The sequence below is a fragment of the Neodiprion pinetum genome, chromosome 2, assembly GCF_021155775.2.
Source record: "Neodiprion pinetum isolate iyNeoPine1 chromosome 2, iyNeoPine1.2, whole genome shotgun sequence".
Lineage (NCBI taxonomy): Eukaryota > Metazoa > Arthropoda > Insecta > Hymenoptera > Diprionidae > Neodiprion > Neodiprion pinetum.
This window is the reverse complement of record NC_060233.1, coordinates 40,669,019-40,692,673: the sequence shown is the minus strand read 5'-3', so window position 1 is coordinate 40,692,673 and position 23,655 is coordinate 40,669,019. Positions and strand designations below refer to the sequence as shown.

The 23,655-nt window shown below is 49.0% G+C and overlaps 1 protein-coding gene across 6 annotated transcripts in view; it reads left to right on the top strand.

Moving 5' to 3' along the window:
* Positions 1-18,789, top strand: part of tio (zinc finger domain-containing protein tiptop) — a 117,671-nt gene extending 98,882 nt beyond the window's left edge. For all 6 annotated transcript variants that reach the window (XM_046610785.2, XM_069133442.1, XM_046610784.2 and 3 more), the window contains 2 exons: positions 10,296-10,554; positions 12,590-18,789. In XM_046610785.2, coding sequence (XP_046466741.1) covers positions 10,296-10,554; positions 12,590-16,193 — 3,863 coding nt within the window. In that variant the 3' untranslated portion in view covers positions 16,194-18,789. The remainder of the gene's footprint in view (positions 1-10,295; positions 10,555-12,589) is intronic.
* Positions 18,790-23,655: the final 4,866 nt, after the last annotated feature.

Here is a 23,655-nt window from a genome sequence, read left to right as displayed (position 1 = left end):
TTAAATTCTTTTTCACTGTCGATCAAGCGCTCGTCGTTTTTCTGTGAAAAATCTCCGTTGCTCGATATTGCTGCTCTCTGTTATCTTCACGTTCTTAAATTTCGTTCACGCATCATCAATCAACTTCGACTTATGGTTTAAGACTAATTTTCTTCAACGCGTATTAAAAATCGTGTGTCAAACATGTCAATGCACAGCTACGAGGTTGCTGTGAATCAGCGTTGTTGTTAAGCCTCGTTATCTTTTTGATCGAACAAGACGAAAGTTACGATATGTGTAGAAACCGAAGAAAACCGTGTATAAAAATACTCCGGAACATATTCATCGTTTCGATAATCTGTCGCACACAGTTCTGACAGATATAAAAGCAGCCGTTGAACGTCGATTAACTCAACGCAGCTTTGCGCATGCCGGAATGGGATTGAAAGTTCCATTGACCGACCGAGTTCATTCGCCTCGGGTGATTAACAATCCTCGGACCGAGTGCGCTTCGGATTTCGCATTACCTCGACTATGACGAGGGGAGACAGTCTCTCATCTCCCGGTCCGGGTCTAACGCCGCGGTAGATTTGGCCTCGAGAGAGGCAGAGAGGACGGAACGTTAGCGCGAGTGAGTTACACGGCTTGCCGCATGTGCGTCGCATAAATCTGTTCGGTCTAGGCTCACCCAGCCTCCACATCATGGACCCGGTCGCTGATATCTCATCCTCTCTTTGCCTCGATTGCTTCTTTCGCTCGGCCGATTAGACCGCTCGTGACACGGCTTCCTGCTCCGTCCAATTACCAGATCTCAGTTCGGATTATAAATCGAGTCTATCGGATTTATACACGTGGTGGGGGATCCGCGGCCGCCCAGCTATGAATAGCTGCTTGTTTTTGTAATATTCGAATCTCGCTAGTATCATATACGCTCGTATTTTATAGGTCCTTAGCGCCGTTATTTACGGCTTGTTGACCGTCGAGTTTCAAGACGCTTCGTCCGATCTCCGGGAATCATTCTCTGCATCCTCTGATCCCGTTGGCGTTCCGCAAGAGTCGCCCGAAGATCGGGCTTGTTTGCCAATGCAGACGAAAATGGACACGAATGAAAACTTTGCGCGAATATTATATCCGGGATAAAAAAGAAACGATGGGTTTAATGGCAAAGGGAGGTCGCCTTTGCGATTCGACAGGAATTTACCCAGCGGCTGAACAGTGATCGATGGATGTAGTAGCCGCACGACATAAACCGTAAACCGTATTCGTGTAACATATTAGTAATTCTATTCCTGGCCCGCAAGCTAACGGCGGATTTTCTCCGCGTTGTGGGACCGCTTCTGCCGCAGGGGTTGCGGGGGACGTCGGGACGCCCGCCCTTCCTCCGTCGGGGCGCACCTGTCCTCCGGTCCATCACCAGTCCGTCACAAAGCTGGCGGACTCTTCGACTGTCGCTTTAGCCGGGGCCACGACGCATCACACTTATTTATGTTGACACAGAATATTTATTAGAACGGATCGAGCGTCTCGAGAAGCCCGCGCCTATTTTCGGGCTCACGCGTCGTCGCGACGACGAGCGTCGTTCGTTCACCGCAATCGCATCTCCATCCACGGACACCGGGAAGCCGTTTCGGGGTCGGATGCTTCTCACTTTCCAAACTTTTGGTAATAAACCCAACGACAGGAACGATTTATCGACCATGTCGGAATTTCTGAATCGTTTTAATTATTAGATTTCAGCTACGAGCTGATTGACATTTGTCGGAAAGCCGTTCGCCGTAAAACGACAATTTTTATTCCCAGTTTCTACTTAGTCAGTCATTCATTCATTCATTCATTCATTCGTTAATTCAATCATTTGGCTTCTTCTTCACTGGTTACCGGACAATTTAAAGACCGTCACAGCTATAGCATACTTACACCGAGTCGTTAAACTGTCACGTTCTCCGCGTGACGAGTGTGCTCGGCTAATTCATACGCGTGTTCGTGCAGGCAGACCTGCCCCTGTACGTACGTACGTTTACATGTACAGGTAACTTCACGTCCTGTGCAGTGTGTATTCCACTCCACCGTTTTGTTATCGAGAATCAATATTTACGAGTAGTAGCAGCCTAGCTGAATATTGCGTAGACGGTATGCCTATAACTTTGGCAGTTATGTTACTTGGCGCTGTTGCCCAAGATCGCGCGCTCCTAGACAGCCAGTCAAACCAGTGGTGAAAATTTTATTCCGGACATGACGCTGTCACCTTTTTATCCTCACATCTCACCAAGCGCGAATCGTAATTGTAACCACTCGTAATTATACCCACTCGAATTTCACTATCAAAAATCGCCTCCCCTTGCTTCACGAATATGATCGAAGTCGCATTCGTCACAGAGTTATCGTTTGTTTTGCCACGCACAAAAACATTGAAGAGACCTACACGGTCAACGAATCGATTAATTGATAAACAGTGGTTTGCCTTGTTCTTCTTCAGTTTGATAAAACCAACTTTTGGGAATCCTCGTATTCTAAAGCCAGTGTTCAGCTGTCGATTTACGATTTATATGTGCGTAAAAGACAAACGGGGGAAAAACAATTTCTACCAGATTTCAGCAGCCTGCTAATATTTCAGATATTTTTAGAAATCAGCTTGTTCGATAGAGATGAAAAAAAAAAAATTGGTAAAAAAAAATTGTAGAATTCTGGATGAAAAAAGTCACGCAAAGTACTTGAGAACGTCGTTGTATAAACGCTGTCAAGATCCCCTGCGGCATTGGACACTAAATATAGTGCAGACAGAAAAACAAATAACGGCAGAGACATAATACATAAAAACAAAAGAAGTTTGCACGGAGTGGAGGGGGAATTAATTTTATAAAGAAAAGCTCGACGAAGAGGTAAATTGCGAGAGAGAGAGAGAGAGAGAAAGAGAGTACCTGGGAGCACTTGAGATGTAATGACAACCGGTGGTACACTTGGCTAGCCTTAGCGCGGTGTATCTGTATTTATGGTAAAGTATAAATAGGGATATGGCCGTGTCTCATGTCGCTACTTCGCTGACAATTATTGTTGTCACGGAGGTGCTGACATTCGGCCTGAACTGACACGCCGACAGATAGGTAGTTGCTTGATGGGAAAGCGTGTGTGTGAGAGAGGGAAAGAGAGAGAGAGAGAGTCGAGAGAAGGAGGACTGGCGTGGCGTCGAGTGACGGACGTCGCGCGGTGATCACCCCGTCGCGTCACGACGCCCTCGTGCCCTAAGTGTTTCGATCGTGTTTGGCTACCTTCTGCCGACGCCGCTGTCACGTCTGCCAAGACGGCCATTGATATCTTCGCTCTTCTGCCTCTCCGGTTTCTCAAACAGTTCCCAATTAACCGTCTCCCCTCCCCCCCCCCCCCCCCCCTTGCCGCTCTCTCACCATGAAATAAAGAAGCAAGCCGTGAGCTCTCGTTATACCTGCACACACACACACACACACACACACACACACACACACACACACACACACTAATAATTGCTTCAGCGAGACCTTCGAATTTGATCAGACGCGTCGGCCGCCTGCGTTATTGAGTATAGAATTGTTGAAACAGGTGCTGCTTGCAACGAATAAAATTTCTGAATGGATCGTTATGAGTCTAAATAGCAATTGACTTCATTACCGTCGCCTAATTTAATCAAGAACAACGTGTCGTCATCTCGCCACGTTCATCATTCTTGATCTGGTTTTATCAGGTTATTGATGGATTGTTCTGACTGAAAGTTCTCAACTGAATGCTAATGCGAAAATAAATCAGTCCGCGATTATCTTGACCAAACTGATATGGTTAACAGAGACTGGGATCTGAATGCATCACGGTATTTTCGGTGGTTTCTCTTATAACGTTGACGGAAATTCAGCTGTACTCAATCTGTTCTACATATCTATAATTATATAATTCTCTTCGAGCTGTGAATTTCATCTCTCGTACCTGATACATTTTTCTGGAAACGATAACTCCACCCTACCTAATTGAGTGTAATTCGGGTGGTTTTTCCGTTGGAACTGTGTTCCGTGTGTGAGTCTGGCGCGGCGATCGGTGCCCAAAAGGTTTCGAGGTGCATGGGTAAGCACAGGAACGGGATCGGAGCTATCGGACTTTTTAGATACTCGAGCAGCGCGCATCGATCACGAGCGTCGCCTGTTGCGCGACAGATGGACTGACGGGAGCCGACATTCATCCATCATGCAGTCGCCATACCCGCCAGGACTCGGTCAGCCGTGCATGTCCAAGTATATGCCTACCTGAGCTGCCGTAGCGAGCTGAGAAAAAGGCGTCCACGATCGGCTGATTAGCGGGCAGTTCGAGAAGGTGACTCGACTCGCATTCTGTCCGTTGCTCGTTTTTTTCACGCGCAGTTATGCTTTCGCATTCGATCCGATCCCCGTCATCCAGTTTATTTTCGCCTCGGTATGCGCGTCACGGGATAAAAAAGACATATCAAAGATTGTCAGAGAATCAAGAGCTTTCGAGGCATATCTGCTTGGCTGGTGTAACCTGCGAGCAGGTGAGTGGAGAGGAATTTGTGCGAGGCGCCCGCGGCGTGAAGAAGAAGCAATCGCTATATTCACTCGGAAGTCTGCGATCAGGTCGTAGCTTTGAAACGGACGGGCGTTGGGTACATGCTAGTAGTATTCAAAGAGAATCGAGCGAGTGACTTTTCCGCGGTTCAAAAGCCCCCAGCAAATTACAATTCACCGAGTCTTTTTTTCCCCGCCAACCGCGACTCTCTCACACGGTTTTCAAATCTCGCAGCAAGAGAGCGAAGAGAGATAGCGGCGAGAGGGATTACCTTATCTGGCCTGTATCCGTTCGTAGAAAGTACCAACACTCCACCATCCGGGGCCGGTGCAGCGTGCACGCGGCGTCGTGTTTAATTGAGTATATCTATCCATTTACCTCAACTCGGAAAGCTCGATTCATCTGCAGGAGCTCTCTCCCTCGGTGAGAGAGTGGTACCGCGGTGCCTGAAATTTCTCTCGTCAATCTGGCCAGTGCGCAGCGTCGCCAGAGACGAGGCCTTTCGTTCTTGACGTCGATAAGACTGGACAGGGACACTTAAATCTGTGCGTCGGACAACGGAAGATTGGTGATGGAGCCAGGTGGAGCATAAGAGGAGAAGAGAGAGGACAAGGGAATGGAAGTCAAGGTGAGGATGGAGGGGGGAGTATGCAGGCAGTTGATGGAGCGAGTGTTGACTTAGGATAGCCGCTGCCTCATCAGTCAATCGGTCAGGTAGACTTAAGGAGGCGGGTGCGTGTGGCGGCAGTTTAAGTCCAGCGTTCGACGCGACGCGACTCGGCTCAAATCCATTCGAGGTCCCCGTTTTGTCCCGACGAACGTTCGTCGAGAGGGTAACGTCGTAGTTTTACGGCGGCGAATTTCACACGCACGCGTTTTACCTGTTGCTTGAATCCACGACGTGAACCCGGTGCTCGATCCATCAGCAGCCACTTCTTCGGCGGTGAGCAGCACCATCTGTCCAGAAGGTGAGTATCCATGGACCGCGGCGTCGTCGCTCCTGTACTCTTTACTCTTAGCAAAGAGGTCAACGGCACCTAGACCGGGGAGTAGGTTTGTTTTGAACCGTCATCTCCGTCTCCCTTATTCTCGGATTGCATTAGACGCACGTCCCTCGAGAGATGTGCATTCGTTCCGAGAAACTCGTCCTCTGTGACTTTTCCGTCTTGCCGTTCGAGCGCCAACGTCTCGGAACCTCTACCGATGCTCGTTTCCATTAGCCAGTGTTTGCTCAGCTCGAACGGCAGTGTCTAGGTACTTTGCGGGGACAACATCATCAGGTATATCTTCAGGCTGTTCGTGGATACACCAGAACAAAAATCGGGTCATCGCGACAAGGGCGAAGAGTCAGGAGACAACCTCTTTCGGCCCGGATGGTTGGAGTTACAATTACCTTACAGTGATGCGTTGAACCGCTCGCGGGTTCGAGGGCCGCGGTACTGGCCGTCCTGAGAGATGAGCGAAGGAGAATGAATTCAGCCGTCAGTCACTCACTCGCAGACCGCAAGAGAATCACAATGCAGACTTCTCCTGCCCCCATCCCTATTCCCCCCGTTTCGCCTCCGTCCGCCCGTCCATCCGTCCGTCCATCCGTCTATCCATCCATCCGTCCGTCTACCGCTAGGTACCGTCAGTCTCTTCGTCTGCCTCCTGTCACGCTTCCCTTCCAACAATCTCCCATCAGAAATTCATCACGCCTTCCCTCTCGTCTTTTATCACTCTCTCACTCACACTTGTTCACCGATCACTCTCCGTCTCTCGCCGCCGCCCTCAACGCCTCTCTTTTGTTCCTCGCCACCCATCCGTCCCTCGCAGTTATTATACAGTATTTTTTTTCCTCGTCTTATGGCCGCTGGTGGATGGACCAGACGACAAATCGCCTAGCGTATCAGCGTCCGGTCCAATGGAAAAAAGAAACTCCATGCTGTATTGGCACAAATTTACACATTGTGGAGACGCGGCAGGTGGATATACGACAACGGATAGGCGACGCGTGATTTTAACATGGTCGACAGAGGCTGGAACACAGGGAGGCGATGGGGACACAAAGCGTGACTGGGACTGTGAGAGACACGGGGGAGGCGATGAGGAGGCGGCGTAGTTAGAGATATCGGACAGCATTCGTGCATGCAGCGTCTTGACAGGGAAAGAATCAGACTGCTAGTCACTACAAGGTACCCACAGCACAAAGAAACATCGTGCATGTGTGGCGCAGTAGAAGAGACTGGAAAGACAGAAAAGGGTAGCGATAAGACTAATTATTGTTGTGCGAGCAAAGCTGGTACGAGACGGGTGTACACCCCGCATGTAGAGAGGGGTCCGTGCTAATATACCATGTACTGGCGAAGAGGGAAAGGAAGAAGAAGAGAGACGAAGAGCGGTGAGAGAGAAGCCGAGTGAGTCCGAGGACAGAAGGTACGCGTATCGCGGTAGCGCATCTCCCGGAGTGTCAGGACGCCTTGTGCGCCCCGGTACACCACGGGATCTTATTCCTGCTTAAATATATCCTCGAAGAAGAAGAAGGGCCTTGTTAGTGGCCACCAATAGAGGTCTTCGGTGGTACGCGGCCAAAGTGTGCGAGTGAGAGAGAGAGAGAGAGAGAAGTAGAGATGGAGAGGAGCAGTAGCCGCTTTTGCATCTGCACCGGTGGTGGAGGCGGGTTTAACCGCGAGATAAAGGGTCGAGAGGATGACGCGGTCCGGAGCAAGCTTCTCCTCGGCGTAATTAAACAGGAAACTGACCCCGGAACGGTGGACCAGGATGTCTTGACGGAGAGCTTTTCCAATTACCCGGATGATCAGCGTCCCCCGATGAATAATTGGCACTCCAGTGTATTTGTCGGAGGGGCCAGTGTCGCCGGCTGACTGGCTGGCTGGCCCAGCGCACCCTTCAACCGAGAATCTCTTGTCAATTTCAGGAGCTTGGCTTCCAAGCACTACCGAGAACCGAGAGGTACGTGGCCTGCAGTCACCGTCCTCCGATGAAACCCGCGGACGTCGATACGGCCGGTTCTCCTGTTCGTCGCAGCCGTGTTCCTACGCGTACGCGCCAACTGACCAACCTAACCTGAGGATGGCAGCGGGCGGGGCTGCCTCCCGGTGGTCCGCCCTGGATCGCTTGCACTTCTTGCTATCGTTCCCTCGCACCCCGACCAGCCGGGCGAATGCTCGGTAGGAGACAATGGACAATGGGGACATAAATCTGCGTAATTAGTTGCCGATGCTGGAACGGATCAATGTGCGATCTCCTAGTCTCCCTCCCTTCATCTTACCAGGGAACAAACGATTCTTGGTTGGTCGGATCGTCGGCCAGAGGACGGTGCAGCCCCCACTCGCTCGGTCAATGCCGAAGACGACACTCCCTGTCCTCGGAGGGAATCGCTGGACCAAGATGGCGGATCGAACGATGGCTGTGTCCTCCGTGTCCGGGAGCAGGTCGCCGGTACTATTCGCTGATTATTTACATCCCGCACCTGTCTGCGACCTCTTTCTTTCTTGGTCTCTTTCTTGCTCGGAGACCGTATCTCCATGTTCCATAACCTGGTTGAGTCGCACCATTCACGTTGATCCTGATCTTAGCCGAGCTCCCACATGTGAAAATATGCTAATCTGAAAAGAAGCAGCGATAATGATGTTTACCTGCACTTGATAGATTTTCACGAAGGATGTATAAGAGTCAATGATCTTGTTGTCAATAACTACTCATGACTTGATTAGGCTGATATTGTACTAGTTTTCCGTCTGGATAATCTTCGGACACTCCAATTCTTTTCACAGCAACGTGATCAGTATCAATATGGACAGTTTCACTATACGTACAGCAGAAGTGAGGAATCGAAACAGTAAGGTTATCGGTGCTGGGTTTGTTCACGCAGTGCGATTCGCACCTTTCTCCGTCAGATGCATCATGGAATGTCAGTTTTGCAGGATCCTCCTGAGAAGCATCCCAAGTCTACATGTATACCGTTAGTCCACAAAGAGATAATAGCGTTACTCGCAAAGACAGAATATTGAATGTGAATGTTCAATTATACAGCGATAACATCCCGCCTGAAACGGCAATGATTTGATTAAAATTCATAATGTCGATGACGGAAGAGTCCTGGCGGCCACAATGGTTTTGTCTTCGATCCTTCCCCTCGACTCCACGCTCAATCCTTGGTCTAACTTGCTCCCCGACCGCCACACCACTTTACAACGTCGAGCGTCGACAGTCGCGGGGAGCCAGACGTCGTTCGCTGCCTCTCCGCGAAAGCTGATAAATGAACCGATAGCAGACATTGTACCACCTGCACCTTTATATCATTCTCATTCCTTCCCGGCTGAATACTACTTGCGTCGTTCTACGCCTCGTCATCTTGTTACTTGGTTCGAGAAGAAGGTAGACGGTGGAAAGGAGCCGCCGTTTCACCAACCACCCGCACTCTCCAGTCTCCAGACCCCAGACTCGGCTGGCTGATAAACCCATCCCACCATGAGACCATGATGCAGAGTCCTATTTCTTGATGTGTAGTGAGCGAGCCTGAACAGCGTCGACTCACCTTGGAAGTCGTCTCTGCGAGCGTCGCTTGTCGCGAGTAATTAGCGCGATACCCGGAGGGTTCTAATTACCTACCCACCGTTGCGCTTCTTCAGCCCTTTAGCTGGAAGCGAAGCCCTGAATATCTAAAACTGCGAATTATGCTAATAGTGCCGAAAGCAGCCTCCTGAGCCGGGGCCAAACGGGGGCGAGTGCCGAGGCCACGTCAAAGAAAGCCCAAGAGACAGCCGGGTATTCAATCTCCTCATCAGTCACCTGGCTTGTCAGGCCGCAAGAAGCTTGCGCCCTCTCTTTAACCGCGATAGAGTTTTCCCACCCTTCGCTTACGAGCTCAAGGACGTGTACCGAACCGCGTAGAACCGCAGGGTCGACGAGTGACGTGCTATAATCTGTGTCTTCGCCGCGTTTGTTGCATCATTCCACCGACCTGCCAACCCCGAAAGCTTTGGTCTACACCGCACTATTTGTCTGACTAATCTTCAGCCAATCTAGTCTTTAGGTGTAGTTGGTTTATTAACCATATCATAGCTGCTGCTGCTGTTGCACGGTTAACCTTTCACCAGATAAGGCAACGCTGCGGTGGCAGATCTTAATCCGCGTCTTATTGCGCCAACAAATCAGATAACCTTAGATAAAGTTTTACGAATCAACAAATCGTGTGCAATTTGAAAACACTTCCCTCTCTCCGTCGCTAACAAGAATGAGAGTTCCCGAATTAAATCTTGATTGATTTACGTCCGGTACCGTTGACGTCCGCTTACGCAACCTGTTTGATTCGTCGTTGACGTATACATATAATGTAGTGATACCCACACCAATGTGAAGAACATGCTTTGGATCGATTTCACCGCGGAATTTCGAGCTGGTGTAATTAACATCGTTACAGCTAATTAGACACGGCTCGTATACCGGTAACCACCTACGTATCTTGTTGGTGGATAATTAAACGCGTGCTAACGTTGTAATATAACAACTTGCGCCGAGTTCTACTTCAGACTCCGTTCCGATTGCTTGTAATCTTTCGCGAGGTCTGTAGCCAGTCAGCCAGCCGGCACGGATGGCTGAACGCAATTGAAGGGTATGATCCAGCATAAATGTATAATAATGCCAGAGTCGGTGTCGTGCTGCGTTGATGATTCGACGTACCCTCGACCTCGACAGTCAGTCTGACAATGAGTGCCGACAGTGCTCGTGAAACGACGTGTGTTTCACCGGAACTGTATCTCTTGTTTCAGGGGAGGACGGCGTGGAGGGATCTGGTCCAGGAACGGACCTCCAGGGCGAGGAGGGCGACTGCGCCGATGAAGACGGCCCCGTGAGTCCCAGCGACCGGGGCTGCGGTGTTCCAGCCAACAAAGAAGACGAAGAAGGATCGCCTTCGGAGGAAGACGACGAAGACGAACCACCGACTTCCACTCCACCTCCAGCTGCGTCCCCCTTAACGTCCACGCGGCTTAATCCCGCAGGACTGAGAGACACCGGACCCCCCGACAGGTCAGCAAACCGTTATTCTTATACTCAAATTTCATTTGGTATTGTTAAATGGAGGTTGATGTAGGGGTCAAACTCCAAAAGAGTGCCTAAAGAACGAAAAAAACTCTTGCTAGTATAGCTCCTGTTTCCGAAAATCTAGTTCCTCCGCGAATCTTCAACGACTATAATTGTTGGGGATAGTTTTCTCCATCTTTCTCCATCTTTCTGGGTCTGAATCTCGGCATCTGAAATTCGAACTTGCATATCGATGCTAGTTCACAGTCGAATCCCATGAGCGATCCTGGATGACATTTGATCGGGCGAGAGAGGAAAAAACTTCATTTTTTCTGCAACTTATAATCCTGTATACCTAATCTCAGTGACTCGAAAATTGCCCAGCTGTAAAGTAGCCTGTACTGAAAGGGGTTTACACAAGGAGCTAGATTGAAGTTTGCGCATTTAGGCGCGGTTAATCGCAGAGGAGCAAATTCTCGTCGGTCGATAACGACCGCGATATCAAAGGACGCGGGTGGGTCTTTGAAGTCGGTCGGCTTGCGTCGCGTTACTTTATTGTACTCCCGACAACAAATTAGGCCCTAAGACGCGAGCACACACCGCCGTCCGTTAACGTTGGTGGTGCCTTGAGAGAGAGAGAGAGAGAGTGACGCCGCGTGGCCGCCGCGTTGTTGATACGACGCAAAGTCACGCGCGCGTGGGGCGGTGGGGGCGGGGGACCGGCGGGCCGGGGGCTGCGGTTGTTCGTCGTTCCTCGTTTCTCGCTCGGCGCTCGGCGGTGGCGTCGCGACGGTACCACCGCGGCGCACGGCGTCGGTGCTTCAATAGAGATACCGACGCGTGTTGCAGTTCACCATCCCCACCCCCGTCCCCGTCGCCCTCGCCCTCGCCCTCGCCCTCGTTCTCGCTCTCGCCCTCGCCTCTTCCCCACTCGAAAGCTTCCCCTGCTTGCGTACGCCGGGAGCCCCTTTCATCAGGCCGCACGCATTCGGCAATTTAGTCAGGACGCAGTTCCGACTCGGCTGTCGACAGGCGTGCGTCGTCGCCCATCCTACGCCCTGCAGCTCACGTATCGTGGCCTGGCCCTTGACCCTCGTCTCTTTCGACCAACCACCTTGTGCGTATCGGCTGTGCTACTTCTACTATATCCTAACGTACGAAGATTTTTCTCCTCGTTCACAATCAGAGCCGGTCAGAGTCTGTTATGCGTAGCTGAGGCGTATCAAGGTATCTATACGGACACTCCGACACGTGCTCTTCTTTTCAATAAAATTGTATTGTAACATTGTACACGTTTGCATGTATACGTGTACAGCATACGCTGATTGTCGGTTCTTTGAACAAATTTCGTAGGAGCTCGAACCTTAATTTCTTCAATGTTGACAAGTTCGCCACCAATAATCTTTTTTAGACATCCATTCAACTGATTAATTGAAAAAAGTTTACCTTACTAGATGGTTACAACAGGGTGTACCAAGATATGTACTCGAAAACATTTCGGAAATGATTTCCGTTGTAAAATAATTACAGAAGAGAGCAAGTCGCAATTTGAAGCGAAAAAATTTACGCCGCTTTAGGTAGCTCAGAAATGCAATTCTACTCTCGTGAAATCACACCGCTGGCTCTTATGCCATTCGTATTCCGCGATACGATATCAGATGATGTATTAACTTTTATCGGACATTAATCGTCGTTTCAAATTACGTTGAGTAACGAAAGCTTTAATATTTGGGGTGTTTCTCGATCGGATCGAACACCTTGTGCATAGTTTTGTCATCGCAGTCCTGCTCGCTCAACCTGTCCATAGTGGACTAGGCAACTGATCTTCACGATTCTTCTTCTTACATTCAATTTTCTCTCCAAGTACAAGTGATTTATAAAAACCGAATCTTGGAATCAGGAAGCACCGAATCCTTGAATTCGTAAAAGATCACGATAACTCGATTTTGGACACTTCTCTTGGTTCCCGTTGAGTTTGAGGAATGAAAAGACTTGCGAACTCGATCGAACGCGCGTCAATATAGTGAATTTTCTGTTTCAGGGATCCAATGAGTCCCCGCTGCCCGTCGAGAGAATCGCGGGAATCGTCCGGTCCAACAGCCGGAAGTCCTCCCCTCCCGCCGCGAAGCAGCGCAAGCCCGGTCAGTCCTACCGGCATAGTTCCGCTACCACTGGGCGCGCATCCCCTGTTGCCTCCGCATTCGGCAGCGGTGATGGCGGCCTACATCCAGCAGACCCATCAGCGGCTCCTCCTGGGACACTCGCCGCTGTCCCGAGGTTCAGTCTCGCCTTTGGTCTCGTCGTCCTGTTCCCCACCAGCGGCAACCCCGGGTCTCCTAGTGTCGCCGAACAGCGGAGGCGACTTGTCACCAGGTGCGACAACGCTGCCAGCAGTGCTGGATTTCAGCACAAGAAAAGCGTCCTCGACGGAGGAAGAGGAGGACGACACCGCCCTGAACCTCAGCAAACCGCCAACCCCGTCTTCCTCCTCGGAGACGAATAACGGACCCCTGGATCTCTCGGTTCCGAGTCGGAAGCGACCGGGTCCGGAAGACTCGCCGCCACCACCGCCGCGGAAGTCCTCAAGGTTGGCGTCAACGACGAGTCACCAAGAGTCGTACGGACGCCCCGTGGTCTCTCCGTGGACGTCGCCGGTGGTGGCGTCCCACTTTCCGTACTTTGCTGCCGCCGTGGCAGCGGCAACTAGTCAGCAACAGCTATCGCCGAAGGCCTCGGGGGGCGTGGATCACCAGCTTTGGAACGGCAAGATGAAGCCGCCCGCGGCACTCGAGAAGCCGTACCAACCGAGCGACGCGACCAAAGCGCTCGAGAAAATGAGCGAGCTGAGCAAGATCGGCGGCGACGACCTCTACCGGCCCGGAAGCGGGAATTCCGGGTCCGGAAACGCTGTGACCGGCTCAAGCAGCCGGCACAGCGCGTGGCAGTCCCACTGGCTGAACAAGGGCGCCGAGCAGGCCAAGGACGTCCTCAAGTGCGTTTGGTGCAAGCAGAGCTTTCCCACCCTCGCGGCGATGTCGACGCACATGAAGGAGGCCAAGCACTGCGGCGTCAACATGCCGGTACCTCCGCCGCCCTCGGCTCTCCACCAGCAGCAGCAGCCTCCCCAAATGCCGAGCATTCAGGCCCCCCAACACCAGCCTCAAACATCGACCAGCGCGAGCAGCGGCGGGACGCCGAGCAGCAAACAGAGCCCCTCGGAATTGAACCTCTTGATAAAGGAGACGATGCCGTTGCCGAGGAAGCTGGTCAGAGGCCAGGACGTGTGGCTCGGGAAGGGAGCCGAGCAAACGCGGCAGATATTGAAGTGCATGTGGTGCGGTCAGAGCTTCCGTTCCCTTGCCGAAATGACCTCGCACATGCAGCAGACCCAGCACTACACCAACATCATATCTCAGGAGCAGATAATCTCGTGGAAATCATCGGACGAGAACAAGGGTAGCGGTACCGGCGGCGGAGGCGGGGGTGGAGCCGGGGGTGGCCCACCGACGGGCGGAAGCAGCGGTCACCCCGCCGGCGGGGGGCCGGGTTCCGGGGCGACGAGCAGCCACGTGAGCGCCGTGCTTACCTGCAAGGTTTGCGATCAGGCGTTCAGTTCTCTGAAAGAGCTGAGCAATCACATGGTGAAGAACTCCCACTACAAGGAGCACATTATGCGCTCGATTACGGAGAGCGGAGGCCGGCGTCGGCAGACGAGGGAGAAGCGAAAAAAGTCACTTCCGGTCAGGAAGCTACTTGAGCTCGAGCGGGCGCAGAACGAATTCAAGAACGGGGACGCGTCGGGGGGGCTCGGTCACACGCTTGGAAAACACGCGGGGCGAATAACGTGCGAAAAGTGCGGGGACAAGATAGAGACGACGATATTCGTTGACCATATACGCCAGTGTATCGGGGCCGGGGTCGTCGGCATGAGCCAGAGGAACTTCCTGAAGAACGCCCTGATGTCGAACCACGCTCCGCCCCCCAGCGGGCCCCCCGAAAGCGGCAGGAAGAGCGTCAGCGAAGACGCGTCCTCCGTCTCTTCGAGGCATCACCGGTCACCGTCTTCGGCGAGCGACGCGACTACCCCCGGCAAGGAGACCCCGACCCCGACACCGACGGAAACCCCGAACTCCTCACCTTCCGTCCTCAACGCGATCGAGAAGCTGATCGAGAAGAGTTTCGACTCCCGGGCGCGGCACGGCGCTTCCGGTCTCCACCATTCCCAGGCCGGTGCCCCGATGGGATCGAGCATCCTGAAGCGCCTCGGCATCGACGAGTCCGTCGACTACATGAAACCCCTGGTCGACCCCCAGTCCATGAACCTGTTGCGGTCCTACCAGCAGCAGCACTACAACGCAGCGGTCGCCGCGAGGCGGGAGCGAAGCGGAAGCGAATCGAGCTCGATATCGGAGCGGGGCAGCGGGCGAACGGACGTGATGACGCCGGAGCGTAGATCGATGGATCTTTCCGGAGGCCACGAGCGACTCTCCCACCCCCAGCATCACCACCGAGTAACACCGGACAAGCAGCCGACGCTTCCGGCGCGGCTTCCGCACCCCGAAGAGTCCGGTGACGAGGAGCAGCAACCGGTGATAAAGAAAGAGCCTCGGGAGGAAGACGGCGACGCGACGCCCGAGGAGAACCTCGAACAGCGTCGGGATCGCGACGTCGTCGTGAAGAAGGAGGTTCTCGAGGATCGCGAGGAGGAGGATCACCAACCGGCCTACAACCACCAGCAGCGGGGCAGCCACAACGACGCGACAACGACCGCAACCTCCGCCGAGGACGATCGCGCGGCCATGTCACCCCCGGTGAACCCGCCAACCCCGAGACCTAGTTCCGGAGTCGAACAGGTCGCCAGGAGTCCCTGCAGAAACAGCACCAGCAGTCCGACCAGCAGCGATCGCTCCGTCACTCCGCGCGGAACACCGGACACCAAGACCTCCAGTAGTCTTGGCGCGCTCTCGTCGATGTTCGACAGCCTCTCCGGCGGCGGAGGCGGCGGTCCTGGGGGCGGGGGGTCGGACGCTCAGGGTAGAAAGACGAGCAGTCACCCGCTAGCAGCGCTCCAAAAACTCTGCGACAAGACTGAGACTCGCGGCTCGAGTTCCGGGGGCTCGAGGAGCGGCGCCGGTACCTCGTCGAGTCACGGTCAGACCGGAAGCGGCGGGGGCGGCGGCGGCGGCGGGGGAAGTTCGGGGGGCGGAGGGGGCGGTAATTCGGGGGGTGGAAGTGGCCTGGGACAGGCGCCGGGCTCGACGCCTGGCGCGATTCTCGCCTTCAGCTGGGCCTGCAACGACGCCGTCGTAACCGCCGATTCGATAATGAAGTGCGCCTTCTGCGACACGCCGTTCATATCGAAGGGTGCCTACAGGCATCACCTTTCCAAGATGCACTTCGTCAAGGACGGCGTCATCCCCGACCCTATGACCGTAGGCCGGTCACCGTCTCAGGCCCAGTCCTCCTCCGGGGGCCCGGGGCATTCCGCCCCCTCGCCGCCTTCGCAAAGGAACAAGTCGCCCCCGATCGCCCAGCCCAACGGAAGCCCCTCGCAGCCGGCCCCCTCGCCCCTCGAGGAAAGCCCACACTCCAAGTTCCTCAAGTATACGGAGCTCGCAAAGCAGCTTTCGAGCAAGTATGTATAGTCCGGGTCGTCCTCCCTCAGATCAGGGCTAGAAGAAAAAAAAACAGAACGAAACAATTTCCCCTGTACATAGTAGTGTATTTATATGTTATTATAGATATTGCGATATCATTGTAAATCGTCGTCCGATATTTGTGTTTTTTTTTTCTTTCTTTGTTTCCTCATTTCACGGTTAATACACTACGCGACAGGTACTCTGGTACCGTGCTGTAATTGTGTTATAATAAGCTGCTGCCTATGCTGAACAGGCGATGAAAGTGAGAGTTTTTTTCCTCTTCAACGCCTCGCAAGACCCTTATGTTGTTATACCTATACCGTCATTATTACGATTACGATTTTCGTTTTTTCTCGTCGGCAATCGCACAGCCATGCAGCCAATTAAACACACGCTGCATACACAACACACACACACACACACAGGCACGCTAATCACTATACATACATATATATATATATATATATGTATAACGCTGTGCAAAACTGTAAATTTGTATAATTTTACCATCGGTGCTTCGTGTGCTCCGCACGTCCTCCTCCGTGTTCGCTCCTAGCTTTCCCGAATTTTTTCCCGATCGGCCGAGAGACTGTAACTTGCCATTTTCATTTTTATACGTTAAATTATTTCGTTTTGCCATCGTCACTAAAGTCTTGTGTAAAGAGACGGAGGACGGCGCGGAAATCGCGGCGCCTCATACTGTCATTCCTAAAAGACCGCCGCGGCCGTTAAAAAGTTGCGGCCGCGGTTTTGGGCCGAAAAATTTATAACGCGCGCACGTGAATTCGAGTCTCGTACTTTAGTATATATATATAAAAAGAGTGTAAGTATAGGTACCTCGACGTATTTGATATATGCATACGTATATCGTATATAATATGTATGGAGAAAGAGAGAAAGAGAGAAACAGTTATAGCTGGAAGTGAGTACGAGAGGAGAGACAAATAGTTGCGGATGATGTTAAGGAAGATAAGGTTAATTAATTATTGTGATGCCACCATATCTCGCGGCACTGCCGAGTCCGGGGACTCGGCACGCCAAGTTTGTGATTTTATAATAATTCTTAAGAAGGTTAATGATAAAGTAATTGATTAATTGAATAAATAATTAAATGAATAAATCGACAAGTAGTCGCTTGCCGATCGTCGGTCTCTCGGGCGGCGATCGGTCGTCGCATGTATGCCCCTTCCCCCCCCCCTTGCCCAATATTATTATTGATATAAGATTACGATTATCAAGTTAAGGCGTAGTTTCTATAGGATAGGCTAGGGTAGAGTCTCTTGTAAAGGAATCTCTTTGTTGATACTTATATATATTAAATATACTAAAATATAACAGCGCTATCATCGAGTAAATAACCATTTACTGCAGGACGCCCGTGTGTACTGTGTATACATACATATATAATATACATACATATACATATACGTGCATCACATACTGGACACAAATAGGCATACATACGTAACCTTCCGCGTTGCGCGTACGCGTTTAAGATGTTGTGTAATAACGTAAAGCGTTCTATATTATGATAAAAATCGGTTACGACGAAACTGCACGAGAGGTAGAGTGAAAAGGGGAGAGAAAGATACTTGAACAAAAAGCCACTGAAGAAAAATCAAAACAAACTACAGCACACATTGAGTAAGAGTAAAAGATATAATAAAACGGGAATGCACGCGAGAGTGCAATATTGAAATTTATTATTGCAATTATTATATATATATGCAAATATATATATATATATATATATAAATATAGTATTAAAATAATTAAGCGAGATGGAAAGGAAGAAAAATTGAAGAAAAAAACAAAAACGAAAAAAATTCTGTAGACAACATTGTAAATTTTTATTTGTTTAAAATATTTATTGCGCAAAAAGAAGGAAGATGTGAGGAGAAAGACGAAAAAAAAAAATTTAAGCCATGCGTCATTAAATGTAAAATATTGTCATTATTATCATTCGAGTTATATTATATAATATTGTGTACATTATGAATTATTATATAATATGAAAAAAATTGAAATTGAAAACGAAAAAAAATTAAGAAAATAATAATAATAATAATAATAATGCAGTGATATCGAAAACGGGACGCCGAAGCGAATGGATGAATGAACGAAGGAATGAATGAACTAGTTACTAGAGCAACGTGGCAGGGGAAAAACACACCCCAAGAGTGAACCGGTGAAAGAGCGAGAGAGAGAGAGAGAGAGAGAGAGAGAGAGAGAGAGAGAGAGAGAGAGAGAGAGAGAGAGAGAGAGAGAGAGAGAGAGAGAGAGAGAGAGAGAGAGAGAGAGAGAGAGAGAGAGAGAGAGAGAGAGAGAGAGAGAGAGAGAGAGAGAGAGAGAGAGAGAGAGAGAGAGAGAGAGAGAGAGAGAGAGAGAGAGAGAGAGAGAGAGAGAGAGAGAGAGAGAGAGAGAGAGAGAGAAAGGGAAGAAGACAAGAGAGAAGGATGGTGGGAGAGAATGAGAGTGAGAATGAGTAACGCGCTAACCCCGAGAAACACTTGTATACGTATATATCTTGTAAACTCTAATTCTTCCATCGCGGACTTTAAAAAGTATTTATCAAACATAATAATAATATTATTATTGTAATTATATACGACTGCTGAAAAGTGTGATGAGCGAACACGAATCAACACACATATACACACGCACACATGTATACACAATTAAGACGAGAAAGAAACAAAATTAATAAACAATACGAACTATCCAAGCAAAACAATGTAAGAACAGAATAAACGATTAATGATTAAAAAGTAAAAGAAGCAAACAAACAAACAAACAGACAAAACACATGAAGAAAAAAATGAATAAAAATAAAAGTAAAATAATGCATCATGTATACGCGACTCTTGAAACCATTTTACCAGATTTGTCATTATTTAATTATTTCGGTTGTATTTTAAAATGCAATTAAAGCTCAAATAAATATATATGTTATAAACTAAAAGTAGCGAAATTTCAATCGACCCATACACTCCCGATGTCTCCAGCTCCCTCATATCTTTTCGATCGAGTATTTCCATAACAGCCGCAAAATCCCGTAAATTACGATTTGCTGTGTAGAGGATGCGGTTAGCTTCATATATTTATGCCGCACTGATGGAGTTTCGAAAGTAAGAAAAATAAATAGAAATAGACGGCGAGAGTCTCCTGCGGCGGCAACGACGCGACACATTCACGTGCATTGAATAGGTGAGGATCAGGCAGTGCTATTCGCGCAAAGTCGTATCACATTCCAAAGTTCAACCCGCGACGACGACTATTTATATGCAAAGTAAATTAGGTATCACAGATGCAAGTCTCGCCTTTTTACGTTATTCCTGCATATTATACGCATACACGCTTCGCAGCCTACACGATCCTCGAAGTTATTTCACTATCCCGTACGTGGATCCCGCACCTCCTTACGCAATATGGTCGGTCGTCTGCTGCTTCCTCCGACGCCTTACGGCGCTGCATCTAATCGCGTAGACGTTTACGTTTAAGTCTTTAGTCGAAACAATTATCGGCTCACCGTGAAAATCGATCGGCGGAGAGGAGGAACGAGGAAGAGGACCGGTACCAACGTTCAAAGGTAAAAGGTTCTGCCCTCGAAGCCGTCGGGCGACCGGTACCAGCAAATCACGGTGAAGGACGATCTACGGCTCGACTTCCTTCGGTGGAGGAAACCGGTCCACCATCTTTTCGCTCCTCTGATCGACAAAGAGAAGAAAGGAAACGAGTAAAAAGTACTTCTCGCATGCCGCAGGCATCTTTGCTCCTGGATCCGTAATGCGCTAATGAATTGGACCCGAGATCTGCACATATACACGGCTCCCAGTTAGACCGACATTGCATTTCTGTGTCCTGCGAACGGTGCGTCCTTTGGTCAAGAAGTTTCTTACCATTATCGAAACTACATATCCTGATTAATTCAACGACAGTCGAATGCCAAGGATCGAGGATGAGCGCTGGGACGTATCGCACGATGGATATTGGCCTAGATTTTTCTAGCTACCTCTGCGTATCCATTATGTCGATATACTCGAGGGCAGCGATATCCAAAAAGGCACAAAGCAATATGATTAAATGGACTTCTATCATTGCTAAACTACGTTGATTTACAGTTTATTTTATCGTTTTTATCTTTTAAGAGTCTTATGCAATTTCCTTAGGAAAGATATAATGTTACTCACTTTGATAGAATAATAATTATAGACATCTTTGACTACATTTCTCATTCTTATCAATAAAAATCTATGCAAATCAATTAAAACCAATAGAATTTTTGCGAAATTTGAGCAACAACTGTAATTTTCAATAGCCTGATGCTTTAAAATCCCCGCGCGTGTCTGCAATTTACATAAATCAGTAGTTCGTTACTCTCGAATATTTGGTGACTTTTTAAAATAGACACGTTTTATAACGATCTATGATGCGCGACAAGACTTCATCAAAGTTTAGAATGATGGCAGTTATAGCGTTGGACATTTTTCGAACGCAAGGACTAAGGTCCTTGACTTGAAATATCAGCACGTGTCTCCGATTAACACAAATTATCAATTAATCTTTTCCAACATCAAACATCTCTTTCAAATCGACACGTTTCATGTCCATCCATGACTGGGCGAATATTTTGTCAAACACCGGAATGGAAATGAAAGTTGAAAGTTGAAAGTTGAAACACTAAACTCTTTTCAAACGCGCAAACAATTTCTCAAAGACGCAGTAACGTCTCATGTACACTAATCCTAAGTATTCGTGTCAACAAGCAGGCGTATCCATCTCTGCTGGTGAATTCACAACAGTAAATCGATTCTCGAAGTACACAAACATACCCACCCACACCCAACTTTTGTGTACGCTCCGCCTCGTTGCTCGAAGTTCAGTATCGAAATTGATCGCGTGATGAACGGGCGTCGCAAAATTCTCGTACATGTTGTGAGAAGTGATTAATGCGTCCAGACGCAACCTTAAAGTGCGGTGATGTGATTATGTGAATAATCATTTTTTTCCGAAAAGCTTACCACACTGTATGCAACAAAGCGTCGTTCATTCGGACGAGTTAATGGTATTCTTGTGACGCTGAGCGTGCCTGTTAGTTCTTTTGTGTAAATCATGTGTTGTTCTTGCGTAGTGCTTGCTTTAGTGACTCTGAACTCCGTCTCTGGGAGGATCGACGATGGAAATAGGAAATCCTGATCACCATGGCCCTCAAGGTAATCAATTTCTATTCGATAAGTCTCATTTATCACCTTCTGAAGATCGTTAATCTATACGAACAGTTTCGTATTGGTGCAAATTGTCTAGACGCGAGTTATCTTCCAGCGAGAAATTAAAACAGTTTGAAAGGCAGGTTCGATCCTTTCAATGATTCTCCGATTTTCGGCAATGTGGCTAATTAGCGTTTATATGGATTTTTCAATCTGAAGGAGACCTTTTTCTTTCGCGATTTCACGAAATACGATTCTTATTGTTTACGGTTACTCGTACTATATTTTCTTGTAAGTACTACGATAATTTGACGTTAGTCTTATACAGGAATAAATTTTTTTCAAGGCCTTACACAAACGAAAAATTTAGTTAACTGAACGATCATATTTAATGTCGTAGTATTTGCATAAAATGTAGCCCTAACAAATGTAACCACACTAAATAGTCACTGAAACCACATTTTCTTATAATTCCGGCAAAATTTAAACTAGCGGCTTACAATAAGTTACTGGAATAAATGAAAATTTCTCCGTGTATAAATCAGCTAGATTATACGTAGTATTTACGTCGTTGCATATTAGAAGAGGGGACTTAAAAAGTGTGGTGTAGGTGCAACCGAAAATTTAAAGAACAAAAACGGAGAAAAATCGTGTTTTCTTTGTCGTTTGAATTCGTCTTTTGAAACAAAAACGACCCAACCTTTTCGATGATCCTCTTAATTTATAATCGGGTTTTCCCGAGTTCATGCGCACATTCACGTGACCGGCGTCGCGTCTAGTAAGCGTCTGGCATAAACGCGGCGCTTCAAAGCGTATAGCAGTGCCGTTAACTTTTTCTATTTTATCTAAATTGACGCTCACTAGCCGGTATAATACCCTCGTAAATGGCGACGATACATTTCGGAGGAACACGTATAATTGACTATTTGAATAATCACGGAAACGGTCATCGACGCGCCGCTGGCTGCCCGGGGGAAGTCGAAACTTCCAACCGAGGCGAGTAATGAATTCGTCTAATGGGTCGTAAGGAATGTGATCTTATGGGGCGGATGGGATAAAATAAAATACCGAAAGAAGGACTACCGCCGGCTTCCTTCTGTTTCAGAGTCGAAACTGACGCGCGTGACACTCTAGCTTGAGTAATAAAAAAAAGAAGAAGAAATTTAAAATTGAAACGAACATTTCCTCCGCGGTTCGACTGACATTGTTTCCCGCTCCCATCACAGCTATAGATTGGCTTTATTACTCTGCATATTCATACCCAACTTTTCACAGCAGGGTTGACTTTAATGAATTTCTTAAACGGACTTGGAATCAAACTCGAAACCGAGTCGAAGTTTTAGGGCTCGTTCGGTTTTACTAGATTATAAATGTTACGCGCATGCTTTCACTTTTGAAATTTTTTACATACATGACGCATTGTTTCGTTTGCGATTGATGATTATCTTGCAATCAGCTTACCGAGAGAGGATAAGAATTTAGAAAACGCGATCAAGTCTCGGTAAAGAAAAGTGTTCCAAAAATCAATTCAAAGAAAAAATACTCGCCGAGATTAATGGTCAGATCTTGAGGTCGAATGATTTCGTCGGTGTTCTACGACCATCTTGAAATTCAGCTACAGAAAAGATAAAATCTGTAACACATAACCAAATCCGTGTAAAACAGGATTTACAAAAATCAAATGAAGAAGAAGCCACAAGAAATATTCATAGAGATTCTCACGATAAAACCGTGGGTCGGATCACATTTACTACAAAATTATACCGAATAGTTAGATAAAATTTTTTCACGCGTGCGTCAGTTACATGATTTGAGACCAAAGTTAAAAATCGCAGCGCGATGTCGGTGCGTCGTCGAGAGGGTTGTAGGGGGTAAAAATAAAAGGACGCGGTGAAAAATAGGGCGAGGTGAGGGGGCGGGGCCTGAGTTTGGCGGACGTGAAAGTCTTTGGAGAACGTTGTAAATTCTCCGGCAATACGGGCGCGGGACGAGAACTCGAGGAACACAAATCTCTGGACGCGTCGCTCGACTCGCGCGAGTTGCGAGTTGTGCCCCACGCCCCGTCCCCCCTTCACCCCCGTAAGCGCCGTCCGTCTCGGACACGTCCGGGCGTTCCTGTTCTTTATGTGCCCAGGAAGAGGTATGGGGTCTCCTCTGGTACTATCTGCACCGGCAGCTCGTCCCTCGCTTCGCCGTCCTCGGACCCCTTCGTTTTCGGTACGTAGGAGCTGCCGGGACGAGCGTCCACCACCACCACCGGG